The sequence below is a fragment of the Mustela nigripes genome, chromosome 12, assembly GCF_022355385.1.
Source record: "Mustela nigripes isolate SB6536 chromosome 12, MUSNIG.SB6536, whole genome shotgun sequence".
NCBI lineage: Eukaryota > Metazoa > Chordata > Mammalia > Carnivora > Mustelidae > Mustela > Mustela nigripes.
The window spans coordinates 5,095,786-5,110,046 of record NC_081568.1 but is presented as its reverse complement, the minus strand read 5'-3'; the positions used below and the strand labels follow the sequence as shown (position 1 = coordinate 5,110,046).

Here is a 14,261-nt window from a genome sequence, read left to right as displayed (position 1 = left end):
CTGAACCAATCCGCTGGCACCAAGTATGCCTGTTTAAACTGTCAACCAATCAGACCAGCCCTACCCGAAACTTGTTTGTATCTGTCTATAAAAACCCTGCAGCAACCCAGCTCTGGACCTCTTGGCGTTATCGAGTGGCGCAGAGGTCCAGGTTCGAACCTGCAATAAATGACTCTTGCTGCTTGGCTTTGACTCACGTCTCTGGTGGTCTTTTAAGGTGGGAGTAATAATCAGTTGGCATTACATTTGGAGGTCCCACCGAGATCTCCCCTTCAAGCCCACCAGACAACTGGTCAACGGGTCGCTGCAACTGATTGGTAAGAAAGCCGGCTTTGTCTTTTGTCTCTATGTTTTTCATATGCTTTGTTCTTATGTCCTGACTGTGTGTCTTGTCCTTTCTGTGATTATTCCTGGGTTAGAATCCCAGGACCTGGGTTAGAGTCCCAGGGCGGTGACTGGCAAATACGCCCTGGCGGACTCGCTATAGGGTTGCCAGCGGGCCGACGGAGACGTCCCTCGTGCCTGGCGGGAACGGCCCCTCAGAGATCGTGCGTTCGAGTCCCACCTCGGAGGCCAACAACGTATGTCTTCATGTATGTCTTCATGTTATGTCTTTAAATGTGGATATATGTTCCTTGTACTGGTTATGAAGGTTACATTCTGTTTAAGGGGAGGGTGTCTAACCCGTTTGAATCTGAGGAATGTCTGACTGTATGAATGTGTTTGTGTGGCTCCACCGCCTTCGGCTACGGAGTCTGACTGGGCTGCACCCTGAGTCTCGCAGAGCGTCATATGGCATAATGGTCATCTACTCCATGGAGTAGCCTGGTCCGGGGTTTATAGGATAGACCTTAGCTAAGACGCTCCTGAGTTCCTGCGAGGGACGCGAGCAGGACAGCACCTGAAAGATCCCCCTCCCCTTGTCTGCGACATCGTACATATCGGGAGGGAATATAAGAGATAGGTATTAAGAGCTAAAACCAGATTCAATGAGTCAATGATATGAGAGTAAACAAATTATGAGAATCCTAACATTCTGAACACCGCTGGTCCCTTGTACCTTAACAGTTGCCCCTCCAGGTTGGAGGAAATTCTTTCCCTAATTATCCTGCCCACACTCTCCTAACCCATGTCACTTTCAGGTTCACCCTGGTGGACAGAGGAAAAGAATTCCTACTCTCGCCGTCGGAGGATGAAACTTGCCTAGCTCCTACCCCCAGGCCACCAAAGGCTTTCATCCACCCCTTCGGACTGGTTGAACCGGAACACACACCCTCAATTCGCCCTTTCGAATTCCTCACTTGCTCGTGCGTCTCGCACCCCTTACACCGGTGTCTCTGTCGCTTTCTGCCTATTCTAGGCGCCTTTCTTTTCGTCTCAACTATTATCTTGATCTGGGAACAACCTAGTCTAATGGGGCAAACTCAGATTACCCCACTCTCCCTTCTCCTGGCTAACTTTAAGGATGTTCAAGCGAGAGGCAATAACCTGAGCCTGGATATCCGGAGATCAAGACTTATCACTTTCTGTCGCTCCAAATGGCCAACCTTCGGAGTAGGATGGCCCACCCAAGGCACTTTTTGCCTCCCCATAATTCTTAAGGTTAAGGCTCAGGTATATCTCCCAGGTAAAGAGGGACATCCAGACCAAGTCCCTTACATTACAGTCTGGCAGGATCTTGTGGAAACCCCTCCCCCTTGGTTGGCCCCCTTTCTGTTCCCAGAAAGCTGCAAGGTTCTCGCAGCCAGGCCGACAGAAGCACGAGGATCTCGTGCCCCATCTGCACCCCCTCCACCGGTCCTCCCTGATAGTCAAGACTTACTTAGTCTAGATCCGCCCCCTTATCAAACCCCTCCCCTAGCGCCACTGCGGCTGAGCAACTGAGCTTTCTCCCCCCCTGTGCCTGCCCCGGCTGAAGCCGCCCCACCGGGCCCTGAAGCAGAAGGTCGAGAAGCAATTGCTGCAGTCCCTGCCGCTCATGGAGGGACTGACGGCCCTGCCGGGCACACTAGGGAGCGCACTCAGAGAGAAAATCCATTTCGCCCGGCAGATTCAACTGTGGCTTTGCCCCTTAGAGAGATTGGCCCCCCCGATGATACTGGTAATCCCCGACTCCAATATTGGCCCTTCTCAACTAGTGATCTCTACAGTTGGAAAGCCCAAAACGCGCGCTTTTCAGATAATCCAAAAGATCTCATAGCCCTTCTAGATAGCATCATGTTCACCCATCAGCCCACCTGGGATGATTGTCAGCAGCTCTTGCGTATCCTATTCACTACCGAAGAAAGAGAGAGAATCCAGGTGGAAGCAAGGAAGCTGGTTTCCGGAGACGATAGCAGACCAACCGTGAATCCAGACCTCATCAGTGCGAGTTTCCCTTTAACTAGGCCCAACTGGGACTACAACACGGCCGAAGGTAGGGGACGGCTGTTCATTTATCGCCAGACTCTAATGGCGGGTCTCAGGGCTGCTGCCCGCAAGCCCACCAATTTGGCCAAGGTATATTGCAGTTTTGCAAGGTAAGACAGAGAGTCCAGCAGCATTTCTAGAGAGATTAATGGAAGCCTTTAGGCAGTTTACCCCTATGGATTCTGAAGCCCCTGAGAATCAGGCAGCAGTAGTCATGTCTTTTGTAAATCAGGCAGCATCAGACATTAAAAACAAACTACAGAAACTAGAGGACCCAGAGGGCAAACAGATTCAAGATCTACTCCGCATTGCACAACGGGTTTATAATGCCCGAGATACCCCGGAGGATAAGCAACTCAAAGTAACAAAAGAAATGTCCAAAGTCCTAACTGCGTTTGTCCAGGAAGAATCGACCCCTCGAAGGGAACCTCAAAAGGCCCAAGGGTTCCAACGCAATCTGGACCCAGATCAATGTGCATATTGTAGAGAAAAGGGACATTGGGCACGTAATTGACCCCCCCAAAATAAGCATAGACCGCAACCACGGGGAACGAAACCCAGCCCCACTCTGGTTACCCGAGATTCAGAATAGAGGGGACGGGGTTCGGATCCCCTCCCCGAGCCCAGGGTAACCCTACAAGTGGAGGGGATCCTGTACAATTTCTGGTTGACACCAGAGCTCATCATTCAGTGTTGACCAGACCCCATGGAGAAGTTTCAGACAAATTTTCCTGGGTCCAGGGAGCCACTGGGACTAAAAGGTAACCTTGGACAACTCACTGGACTGTTAACTTAGGCACAGGAGGAGTAACTCCTTCATTCCTCATCATCACTGATAGCCCTTGCCCTCTGTTGGGAAGAGACTTACTCACCAAGATGGGAGCGCACATTTATTTTCAACCCGACGGCCCCACGGTAACTAGCTCTCAGACCTTGCCGTTATCAATACTCACAATGCGTTTGGAGGACGAACATCTACTCCACCAAACCACCCCCCCTTCCCAGGAACTCAACATTGAGTCCTGGCTTCACCGATTCCCTAAAGCCTGGGCAGAAACAGGAGGCATGGCCGGCCCTCTTCATAGAGCTAAAGCCTGGGGCTGACCCCGTCCGAGTCAAACAGTACCCCCTGCCCATGGAAGCTAAATCGGGCATCACCCCACATATTAGACGTCTCCTGGACTCAGGTGTGCTACGGCCCCTGTCACTCGCCCTGGAACACACCTTTGTTACCGATGCGTAAACCCAATAGTGGGGACTACCGACCTGTACAAGACCTAAGGGAAGTTAATAAACGGGTTATGGACATACACCCTACTGTCCCTAACCCCTATATTCTCCTCAGTGTCCTGGGGCCCACCAGAATATGGTACACAGTTCTTGACTTAAAGGATGCTTTTTTTAGCTTGCCCTTGGCCCCCAAGAGCCAGGATCTTTTCGCCTTTGAATGGACAGACCCTGAGAGAGGTATAAGTGGACAGTTGACATGGACTCGCCTCCCACAAGGGTTCAAAAACTCGCCCACCCTGTTTGATGAGGCCTTCCACGAGGATTTAAGTGAATATAGAAAGCAAAACCCTGATATAACACTCTTGCAATATGTAGATGATCTCTTAATAGCTGCAGATTCCCAACAGACCTGCCTACAAGGAATTGAAAACCTCCTCCAGGCTCTCGGCGACCTGGGGTACCGGGCCTCAGCGAAAAAGGCCCAAATTTGCAAGTCTGAGGTAATGTACTGGGATACTTATTGAAAGGGGGACAAAAATGGCTCGCCGACGCCCGCCAGAGCACTGTACTCCGCATTCCCCGACCTGCTACACCGCGGCAGGTAAGAGAATTCTCGGGACGGCAGGGTACTGTCGATTGTGGATACCGGGCTTCACTGAGATGGCCAAACCCCTGTACATAGCCTCTAAAACTCAGCAGACCTTTGAGTGGACGGAAGAGGCAGAACGGGCTTTCCAACAGGTGAAAAAGGCCCTCCTTTCAGCCCTGGCGCTAAGACTGCCGGATGTATCCAAACCATTCCACCTATACGTGGATGAACATAATGGGGTGGCTAAGGCGGTGTTGACCCAACATCTAGGCCCCTGGCCTAGACCCATAGCATACCTGTCAAAGAAACTAGACCCGGTAGCAGCAGGAGGGCCCCCCTGCCTCCGAATGATAGCAGCCACCGCCTTGATGGTAAAGGACGCTGATAAACTGTCACTGGGTCAAGAATTACGAGTGACCACTCCACACGCCATTGAAAGCGTCCTCAAACAGCCCCCTGACCGATGGATGAGCAACACTCGCGTGGTCCACTACCAGGGACTATTGCTCAATCCTACGAGGATAGTCTATACTTCCCCTCAGGCCCTAAATCCCGCATCACTACTGCCTGACCCAGACCTGGATGCTCCCCTCCATGACTGTATTGACATCTTAGCCCAGGTCCATGGGCTACGGGAAGACCTGCAGGACTATCCCCTAATAGACGCTGAAGTCGTTTGGTTCACTGACGGCACCACTTTCGTCCGCAAAGGACAAAGGTATGCAGGGGCCGCAGTCACATCAGAGACGGAAATTATCTGGGCTGGTGCATTGCCTCCGGGCACCTCAGCGCAAAAAGCCGAGCTAATCGCCCTGACACAGGCCCTCAAATTAGGGCAGGGCCTCCGGATGACTGTATATACAGACAGCCGATATGCCTTCGCCACGGCCCACGTCCATGGGGCAATCTATAGGGAGAGGGGATCACTCACTGCTGAGGGAAAGGACATCAAAGACAAGGACAAAGTTCTGGCCTTACTAGCAGACATCTTGGCCCCTAAGAAATTGGCCATAGTCCACTGTTGTGGACACCAAAAACCAAGCGATCCAGTCTCTAGGGGAAACAATTTTGCTGATCAGACTGCTCGCCAAGTAGCCTGTAGCAAAGTCCCAACGCTACCAATACAACCACCCAACCCGGGACCCCAAGAACTGCCACCCCATCCGGAATACTCCGAAAAAGACATCGCATGGATGAGTAAACTCCCAATGGCCCAGGTTAAGGATGGCTGGTGGCGAGATATGAAAAATAACATCATCCTCCCCGAGGCCATGGGACAAGAAGTTCTAGAGTGAATTCACCAAACAACTCATTTAGGTTCCAGACGGCTACAGGACCTTATGTGACAATCCAAACTATCTATCAAAAACGTCGTTGAAAAATCAGAAAGAATTGCCACCGGATGTGCAGCTTGCCAACTTCAAAACGCCTGCCCACACTCCTCTATAACTGGATCCCGAGAGAGGGGAACCCTGCTGGGAGTCTATTGGGAAATAGACTTTACAGAGGTAAAGCCTGGGAAATATGGCTATAAGTACTTACTGGTGTTTATAGATACCTTTTCAGGATGGACTGAGGCTTTTCCAACCAAGCATGAGACTGCATAGGTGGTGGCAAAGAAACTACTCGAAGATATTCTGCCTAGGTATGGCTTTCCTGTTATGATGGGATCAGACAATGGGCCAGCCTTCGTCTCTAAGGTAAGTCAGGGTCTGGCTTCCATACTTGGGGTTAATTGGAAATTACATTGTGCATATAGACCCCAGAGTTCAGGACAGGTAGAAAGAATGAACAGAACCTTAAAAGAGACCCTTGCTAAATTGACCATGGAGACTGGCGCTAACTGGGTGGCTCTGCTCCCCTACGCTCTGTATCGAGTATGCAACACCCCATATAAGCTGGGGTTCACACCTTATGAGATCATGTATGGTAGGCCTCCTCCCATCATACCTACTAAACTCAGAACTGACCTTATCCAGTCAGATCATGATAACTCCTTTTTATTCTCCCTCCAAGCTTTACAACGAGTCCATAAACGTATTTGGCCAAGACTAAGGGACTTATATGCAACAGGACCTCCGTCTGTACCCCATCAGTTCCACCCTGGAGATTGGGTTCTTGTCAAGCGACACCGAGCCGAGACCCTCAAACCTCGTTGGAAGGGACCTTTCCAGGTTATCCTGACTACCCCTACAGCCATCAAGGTGGACAGCATAGCAACCTGGATACACCACACCCACGCGAAGCCAGTTGACCCACTGTCAGATCTCATCAGAAAACCCAACCAGGACATCAGTTGGACAGTGGACCACAGTAAGGACAATCCTCTTAAACTAACCCTGCGCCGAAAACCTGACTCCTGTTTCCCCAATAATTAATATGAAACTTCCTCTCTTTGCTCTGCTGTTTACACTCCTGCCATGGTATGGGGCCTCCAGTCCCCATGCCCCAGCCATTTTGACTTGGCAAGTCACTAATAGTGCGGGCTTAGTAGTTTGGAACATGTCACACACAGCTACTCCCTACACCTGGTGGCCTAACTTATACCCTGACGTCTGTAAGTTAGCCATGGGAGCCCCAGCCAACTGGGACGCAGAAAATTACTTTGACCTCCAGAAGCCCCCTTCACAGCCATCCCCCCGGGGGCGACTCGGGTTAGACCCTTGGGGAGGCTGTGGGAACTGGAGTCAGCGAAGTATGTTAAGCACACTTACCTTCTATGTATGCCCTGGGGTTCACAGACCCAGGGAATGGACCCACTCATGTAGTGGGGCAGCTCACTTTTATTGTCGCAATTGGGGCTGTGAAACCACAGGTGACACTTATTGGAAACCCACCTCAGGCTGGGACTACATAACCGTGACGGCGAATTATTCTCACGCCAGGAGCAGTCCCAAATGGACACAGAACCCAGCCTGTAAAGACCAGTGGTGTCACCCACTCAAAATAGCCTTTACTGAGTCGGGAAAAAGACAAACTAACTGGGTGAGGGGATATACCTGGGGCCTCAGATTCTATAAAGAACGTTATGATGACGGTCTAACGTTCACTATAAAACTTTCTATAGAAACCTCTAAAGCCACCATAGGGCCCAACCCCGTACTTGCCCCACCACCTCCAACCAGGCCCCGCCTAACAGTTGTCACTCAGAGCCCTACCACTTACGGGGCAACACAGACGGCCACAATCGGACCGTAATCCTCCCACTCCCCACAAGCCCCACCAAACGGCCTATGATAAGTACTGAAAAACCTAGATCAAGAAACCCCAATGACCACCTACTTAAGTTGATCCAATATGCCTTTCAAGTCCTGAATTATACTAATCCCAATGCCACTGAGTCCTGTTGGCTATGTTATGACATAGCGCCCCCTTTTTACAAGGGGCTGGCCACTCCAGGAGGTTACAATCTATCATCTGCACCCTCCATATGCCGGTGGACAAGTCGAAGCCCCCGCCTAACCTTAGCAGCCGTACGGGGCTGGGGGACATGTGTAGGAAAGATCCCGCCTGAACACATGCACTTATGTAGTCAGAACCTTACTATAAATAACACAGAGCAATATGTAATACCTCCCCAAGATGCCTGGTGGGCCTGCACCAGTGGGATAACTCCATGCATCCACCCAGGAGCATTAAACCTAAGTGCAGACTACTGTGTAATGGTCCACCTGATTCCTCGCTTAATCTATGATCCTTATGAAGATTTAATGTCATATTGGGAAGGAGGATTACGTAGAACTAAAAGAGAACCCGTAAGCCTAACCCTGGCACTTATGCTAGGCCTAGGGTTAGGTACCGCCGGGGTGGCTACTGGGACTTCAGCCCCAATCTCGCAACAACATCACTATCAATACTTACGAGAAGCCATTGATATAGATATACAGGAATTAGAATTATCCATTTCTAAACTTCAGGAGTCTGTCAGCTCATTAGCAGAAGTTGTCCTCCAAAATAGACGGGGATTGGACCTCCTATTCTTCCAACAAGGTGGCTTATGTGCTGCCCTTAAGGAAGAACGTTGCTTTTATACAGATCACTCAGGAGTAGTCAAAGACTCGATGGCTAAGGTACAGGAAGGATTGGCAAAATGGAAAAGGGAACGTGAAGCTGGCAAGGTTGGTTCCGGTCATGATTTAATTCATCCCCTTGGCTGACCACCTTAATATCCTCCTTCCTAGGACCCCTTTGTATTCTGATCCTTTTACTGACCTTTGGCCCATGTATTTTAAATCGTCTGGTGGCCTTTGTCAATCAACGCCTTCAGACAGTACAAATCATGCTCCTAAGACAGCAGTATCAGCCCCTAGACTTGAGCAACAACGATGACCTCACTGATGACAACCAAGGACCCAAGATTGGCTCCTCAGGCACCTGAGAGAAGGGGGGAATGAAAGACCAAAAGAACCCCCCTGGCTAGAAGTGCATTTTTATCCTGTTAACCAGCTAGTTTCGCTTCTGTTTGAACGCTTGCTTTTTCGCGCGCGCGGGCTAACCGGCCGGTTCTGCTTCCGTAAGACTGCTTTGCTTGTTTCTTGCACGCGGGCCCCCTGAACCAATCCGCTGGCGCCAAGTATGCCTGTTTAAACTGTCAACCAATCAGATCAGCCCTACCGGAAACTTGTTTGTATCTGTCTATAAAAACCCTGTACCAACCCAGCTCTGGACCTCTCAGCGTTATCGGCAACGAGTGGCGCAGAGGTCCAGGTTCGAACCTGCAATAAACGACCCTTGCTGCTGGGCTTTGACTCACGTCTCTGGTGGTCTTTTAAGGTGGGAGTAATACTCAGTTGGTATTTCAGTCCCAGTGCTGCGTTGTGTTGATAAGTGGGTCACATGAAATCTGAATGACGAAACCCTCACAGGAGCTGAGCTGAGAAAAAGCAGAGACAACGCATCAGAGAGGGTGACTTTCACACCAACAGTCTGATACTGAGTCCTCTCAGCGAGGTCTGACTGGAAAAGGCCCATCTGACCCTTTGTCCTTGAGTCAACAGGTAGATGGAGTCTTAGTTTGTGGATTCTTACATGTTCACTCACTTTGTTTTGCACGATGAACAGAATTTCTGAGGATCTTAGGTTAGGCTCTTCTCCCACTCTTATACACGGCCGCCCTGTCCTTTAACTTGTTTTTCTGGCTCTGGGAACTCCGCATCTGCTGTTTTAGTTGCTCAGAGGAATTCACCCAGGTCTTTATATCATGACTTTTCCTCAGGATTTAGGTCATGTACTTTGCGAGACCCTTCTCCATCTCTCTAAAGAGAAGAGGCCTTGCCCGCCGACCCTTGTCCCTTCACCTGTTCCATCTTCTCAGACCACTTGTTCATTAGTGAGAATATCTACTTCTCTGTTTTCTACCTTCCCAGACAGAAAAGATGCTTCTGGGGGGCAGGGGTGCCTGTCCTGCTGGGTCCTTCATGCGGGCGCAGAAGGGGATGCCAAGTGCGTTTAGGGAAAAGAGAGAAGGAAATGCTTGCTTGTCCCCATCCTCACCCCAGAGAAGCTTCCAGAATGCCCTTTCTCCCAGGCATCCTCACTGCTCCCTCACAGGCATGGCCACAAATTCCCCCTTGTTTCTGGGGAGAAGTCTAGTTTCAGGGGCACTAATGACACAAGGAAGGTTGACTTAATTATAAGCAATGCAAATAGTTTGAGGTTCTCAGAATAACTTATGATTGTTTTTTGAAACCCCCCTCCTGCCATGGGACACTTTGCAGAGCACTTTACGCATATCAGGTGCTGGTAGTTTAACTGAAATGAAGTGATGACAAGAGTCTACTGAGCTAGTCAGACTCACTTTGCACTTCATTCTCCTCCTTTAAAATCTTAGATCAAAATGGAGAATCCAAATAATGTTAATCACAAAATAACAGTTCCTGGAGTAATAAAGTTCATAGGGGGGCACCCAAGCGTGGTTCTTTGCTGAGATTGACCTTAATTTTCAAGATTAGGCTTCAGGAAAGGGAACCAACAGAATCATGAAGACCGAGTCCCATTTTGCATCAGTTTCTCAAGAGGAAAATATTAGCAACCTTAGCAAAATTAAACAGAGGCAATGTTGCCAAGGAGTTTCTTGATTTCTACTCCCACTGAAGGTAATGGAGTTGACCCTAGATTCTCTGGAATAGAAGGCTACTTCAACCAAAACCCATGTTCCATTGTCATATCATTCAATACCCCTTGGTGGTACTTCCACTAATGTCTTATTTTTGGCAATGTCACCAGGGAGCATTTGCTGTAGGTGTTGGCAAACAAAACAGCAAGGGGAGATGATTTCACTTCTCGGCTCTGAGTTGACCTCTTGCTCAGCTGGGCAAATATCATGCTTCCTGTGATTGCTGAGAAGGTGGCTCCCCTGCTAAGCTGAAAAACCTGAAGACCAGGACTTATCTTCCGTTACTAACTTTTTGTGTTTTGCTTATAAATTATTTATTGATTAAACTTTTTCATTCTCACCTCCAAAGAGCCATAAATTAGTCCCACTCTTTTTCTTCTTCCTTATTCCCTTTGCTAGTATTTTCTCTGAAATTATTGTTAGCTGTCAAATGGATATATAGTTTTCAGAAAAGAGTAAAAGAAAGCAACATTGAAAGAAGAAAATCGTGTCTTTTTTTTTAAAGAAAAGAATGCCAAGGAAAAGAGAAAAAAATCAAACCAAACTTGTCAACATAGTTTATACAAGAGATTACATCATATTTTAACGAAGATCTTTTTCTGTAAATGAAATCATTTGGCCAGGACCATTTTCCCAAATATGCAGAAAATGTACCCAATGGGACTGCCAACATAATATTGTAATGGGTATTTCTGGGATGTCGTCTAGCATTGTTATAAAAATAGGACAGTGTTTAAAACAAGGCTGTATAATTGTGGGCACAAACAAAAAACACCTCCCAAAACAATATGAGGAGGGATGAAAGACTGGTTTTCCCCACTACTGGGAAGAGGAGGGCACTGCCAAAATTCACCCTATAAAGTGCCCATTGATTTGCAGTCTCTCCAACTTAACAATTAGTGGCTACCTCAGGAACATGTCAGGAAAGTGGAGGGATATCACAAGATGGATATTCTGCAGTGTGCAGCCTGTGTAAAAGGGAAGGAGAACACTATTTCTATTACTAGAGGTTAGATGGATGAGAAATTTAGTATTCTGTTGGCTTAGGACATTTTCCGGATCTCAGGTGGTGGGACCTGCTTGTTCTTTAAAGCTGGTCAAGCTGGGGGCACCTAGGTGGCTAAGTAGGTTAAAGCCTCTGCCTTCAGCTCAGGTGATGATCTCAAGGTCCTGGGATTGAGCCCCGCATCGGGCTCTCTGCTCAGTGGGGAGCCTGCGTCCCCCTCTCTTTCTGCCTGCCTCTCTGCCTACTTGTGATCTCTGTCTGTCAAATAAATGAATAAAATCTTTAAAAAAAAAAAAAGAAAAGAAAAAGCGGGTCAAGCTGGTCTCCACTAGATGCCATGGCTATGAAATTTTAGGGGTGTCTCCTTGAGGGAAGACTTTAAGGTACACTCACACATTTCAGACTTCTTTGAGAGATGCATCAAAATTTAAACAATGGATCCACTGACATGTCAGTATTAATCTAAAATTTTAAGAGAGCTACAAGCAATTTGAAAGAACACACAGTAAATGGAAAAAGAACCCAAGAATGACTCTGCAGAGTGACACCAAGAGTGTAAGACATAGAGACAAGGTTGAAGGAGAATTCACCAGAGAGGTGAAAAAAATTAATCACTTTTATCTCTGGGCTATCAAATTAGAATAAATTTTTGTGCTATTCTAATCCTAATGGTCTATGATGAGCTTGTATTGGTTTATCATGAGGATAAAATAAAAACCAAGCTACGGATATTAATGTTCAAACATTACAAATTTTTTTTTTCTCTATCTTTTCTTGATCAGCCATGGAATCCATTTTAATTTTAGAGTTAGGAACCAGCCAGGTTAGCTGTGTTTTCAATGATGGTTAAGATGAATGTTGTGAGGGGTGCCTGGCTGGCTCGGTCAGTATAACATGTGAGTCTTGATCTTGGGGTCATGGGTTTGGGGCCCCACGTTGGGTGTAGAGATTACTTTAAAAAAGAGAGAAGGTGTGAAATCACGATGCCAGTTTTATGTGGCAAAGTGGTGCCCTCTGGTGATAGCTCTGTTGTTAATTAATCAGCAAATTTTTCATTCATTCACTCACTCATTCATTCCACAAAAAGCTATTGATTGCTTACTGGTGGGGTGAACTCTGTGTGTAGTACTGAGCTGGGCAAACAGGCCCCCTTTCCCCACAAAACCAATGCAAGGCACTCGATACCACTGCAGGCAAGTGCTGAGAACACCTGGCAGGAACACCAAATGCATTTGGGGTGGGGAAGATCCGAACATATATGATGTCATTTTGAGCAAAATGGACTTACAGTGTGAGAGAAAAGATATACCTAATTTGAAAGAAACCCTACAAAACATACACAAAGTGGAGCAGGAGAAATTTACAAAGAAGAATGAGAAAAAATAAGTTAATAAAAAGGAAAGAAGTGGCCAGTGTAGGATGAAAGTCAGTCAGGAAAAACTTTTTTGAGGTAAGACATCACTCTCTCCAAGGAAATAAATGTGACAGTAGACAGTGACTTGGGTGGGATGTGATGATGGTGGTTGAGGGTCTTACATCTAGGGATAAAAAAGGCTCTGGTCTCTGGAAGATGTGTGCTGGATTGCACAGGTACCTTTTGCTCATACAAGTGTGTCTGCAGGAACCCAGTTACCCTTGTCAGTGCATGGTCCATGTCTACCTTCCACTCCTGTTGCTTGATGACATTGCCATCATCAACCACCATCAACCATCACCAACCACCAACAACCATCACGAACCATCATCAACCATCAACAACCATCAACAACCATCATCAACCATCATCAACCGCCCAGAAGGTTCAACCAACATCCATGGAAGTAGAAACAATCATCAGAAGTTATTATCAACAGTTATATGCCAATAATCTAAGCAACTTAGATGAAATGGATGCATTTCTGGAAAACCATAAACTCCCAAAATTGAACCAGGAAGAAATTGACAACCTGAATAGACCGATATCTAGTAAGGAGATTGAAGCATTAATCAAAATCCTCCCAAAAAACAAGAACCCAGGACCTGATGGATTCCCTGGGGAATTCTACCAATTTCAAAGAAGGAATAACACATATTCTCCTGAAACTGTTTCAAAAAATTGAAGCAGAAGGAAAACTTCCAGACTCTTTCTATGAAGTCAGCATTACCCTGATCGCCCAACCAGGCAAAGACCCTACCAAAAAGGAGAATTTCAGACCAATATCACTGATGAATATGGATGCTAAGATTCTCAACAAGATCCTAGCCAACAGGATCCAACAGCACATTAAAAAGATTATCCACCATGACCAGGTGGGATTCATCCCTGGGCTGCAAGGATGGTTCAACATTCGCAAATACATCAATGTGATAGAACAAATTAATAAAAGAAGAGAGAAGAACCACATGGTCTGCTCAACTGTTGGAGCAAAAGCATTTGACAAAATCCAGCATCCATTCCTGATTAAAACACTTCAAAGTATAGGGATAGAGGGAACATTCCTGAACTTCATAAAATCTATCTATGAAAGACCCACAGCAAATATCATCCTCAATGAGAAAAAGCTCACAGCCTTCCCGTTGAGATCAGGAACATGACAAGGATGCCCACTCCCACCATTCTTGTTCAACATAGTATTAGAAGTCCTAGCAACAACAATCAGACAGCAAAGATAAATAAAAGGTATCCAAATTGGCAATGAAGAAGTCAAACTCTCTCTCTTCGCAGATGACATGATACTTTATATAGAAAACCCAAAAGACCCCACCCCAAAACTACTAGAACTCAAACAAAAAAACTCAAAAAACAAAAAACATTACCCTTCAGTAATGTGGCAGTATACAAAGTCAATGTACAGAAATCAGTGGCTTTCTTGTACAATAACAATGAAAATACAGAAAGGGAAATTAGAGAATCAATTCCATTTATGATAGCA

General features: G+C 47.1%; 1 protein-coding gene across 1 annotated transcript in view; it reads left to right on the top strand.

The window, feature by feature from the left end:
• The window catches only part of LOC132028158 (uncharacterized), a 28,480-nt gene that overhangs the window by 2,608 nt on the left and 11,611 nt on the right, over positions 1–14,261 (top strand). The window contains 11 exon segments of the mRNA XM_059416772.1: positions 218–317; positions 1,919–2,505; positions 2,507–2,915; positions 3,101–3,476; positions 3,478–3,604; positions 3,606–4,146; positions 4,149–4,250; positions 4,253–5,389; positions 5,498–6,541; positions 7,296–7,422; positions 12,940–13,188. Of these exon segments, the coding sequence (XP_059272755.1) occupies positions 218–317; positions 1,919–2,505; positions 2,507–2,915; positions 3,101–3,476; positions 3,478–3,604; positions 3,606–4,146; positions 4,149–4,250; positions 4,253–5,389; positions 5,498–6,541; positions 7,296–7,422; positions 12,940–13,188 (4,799 nt within the window).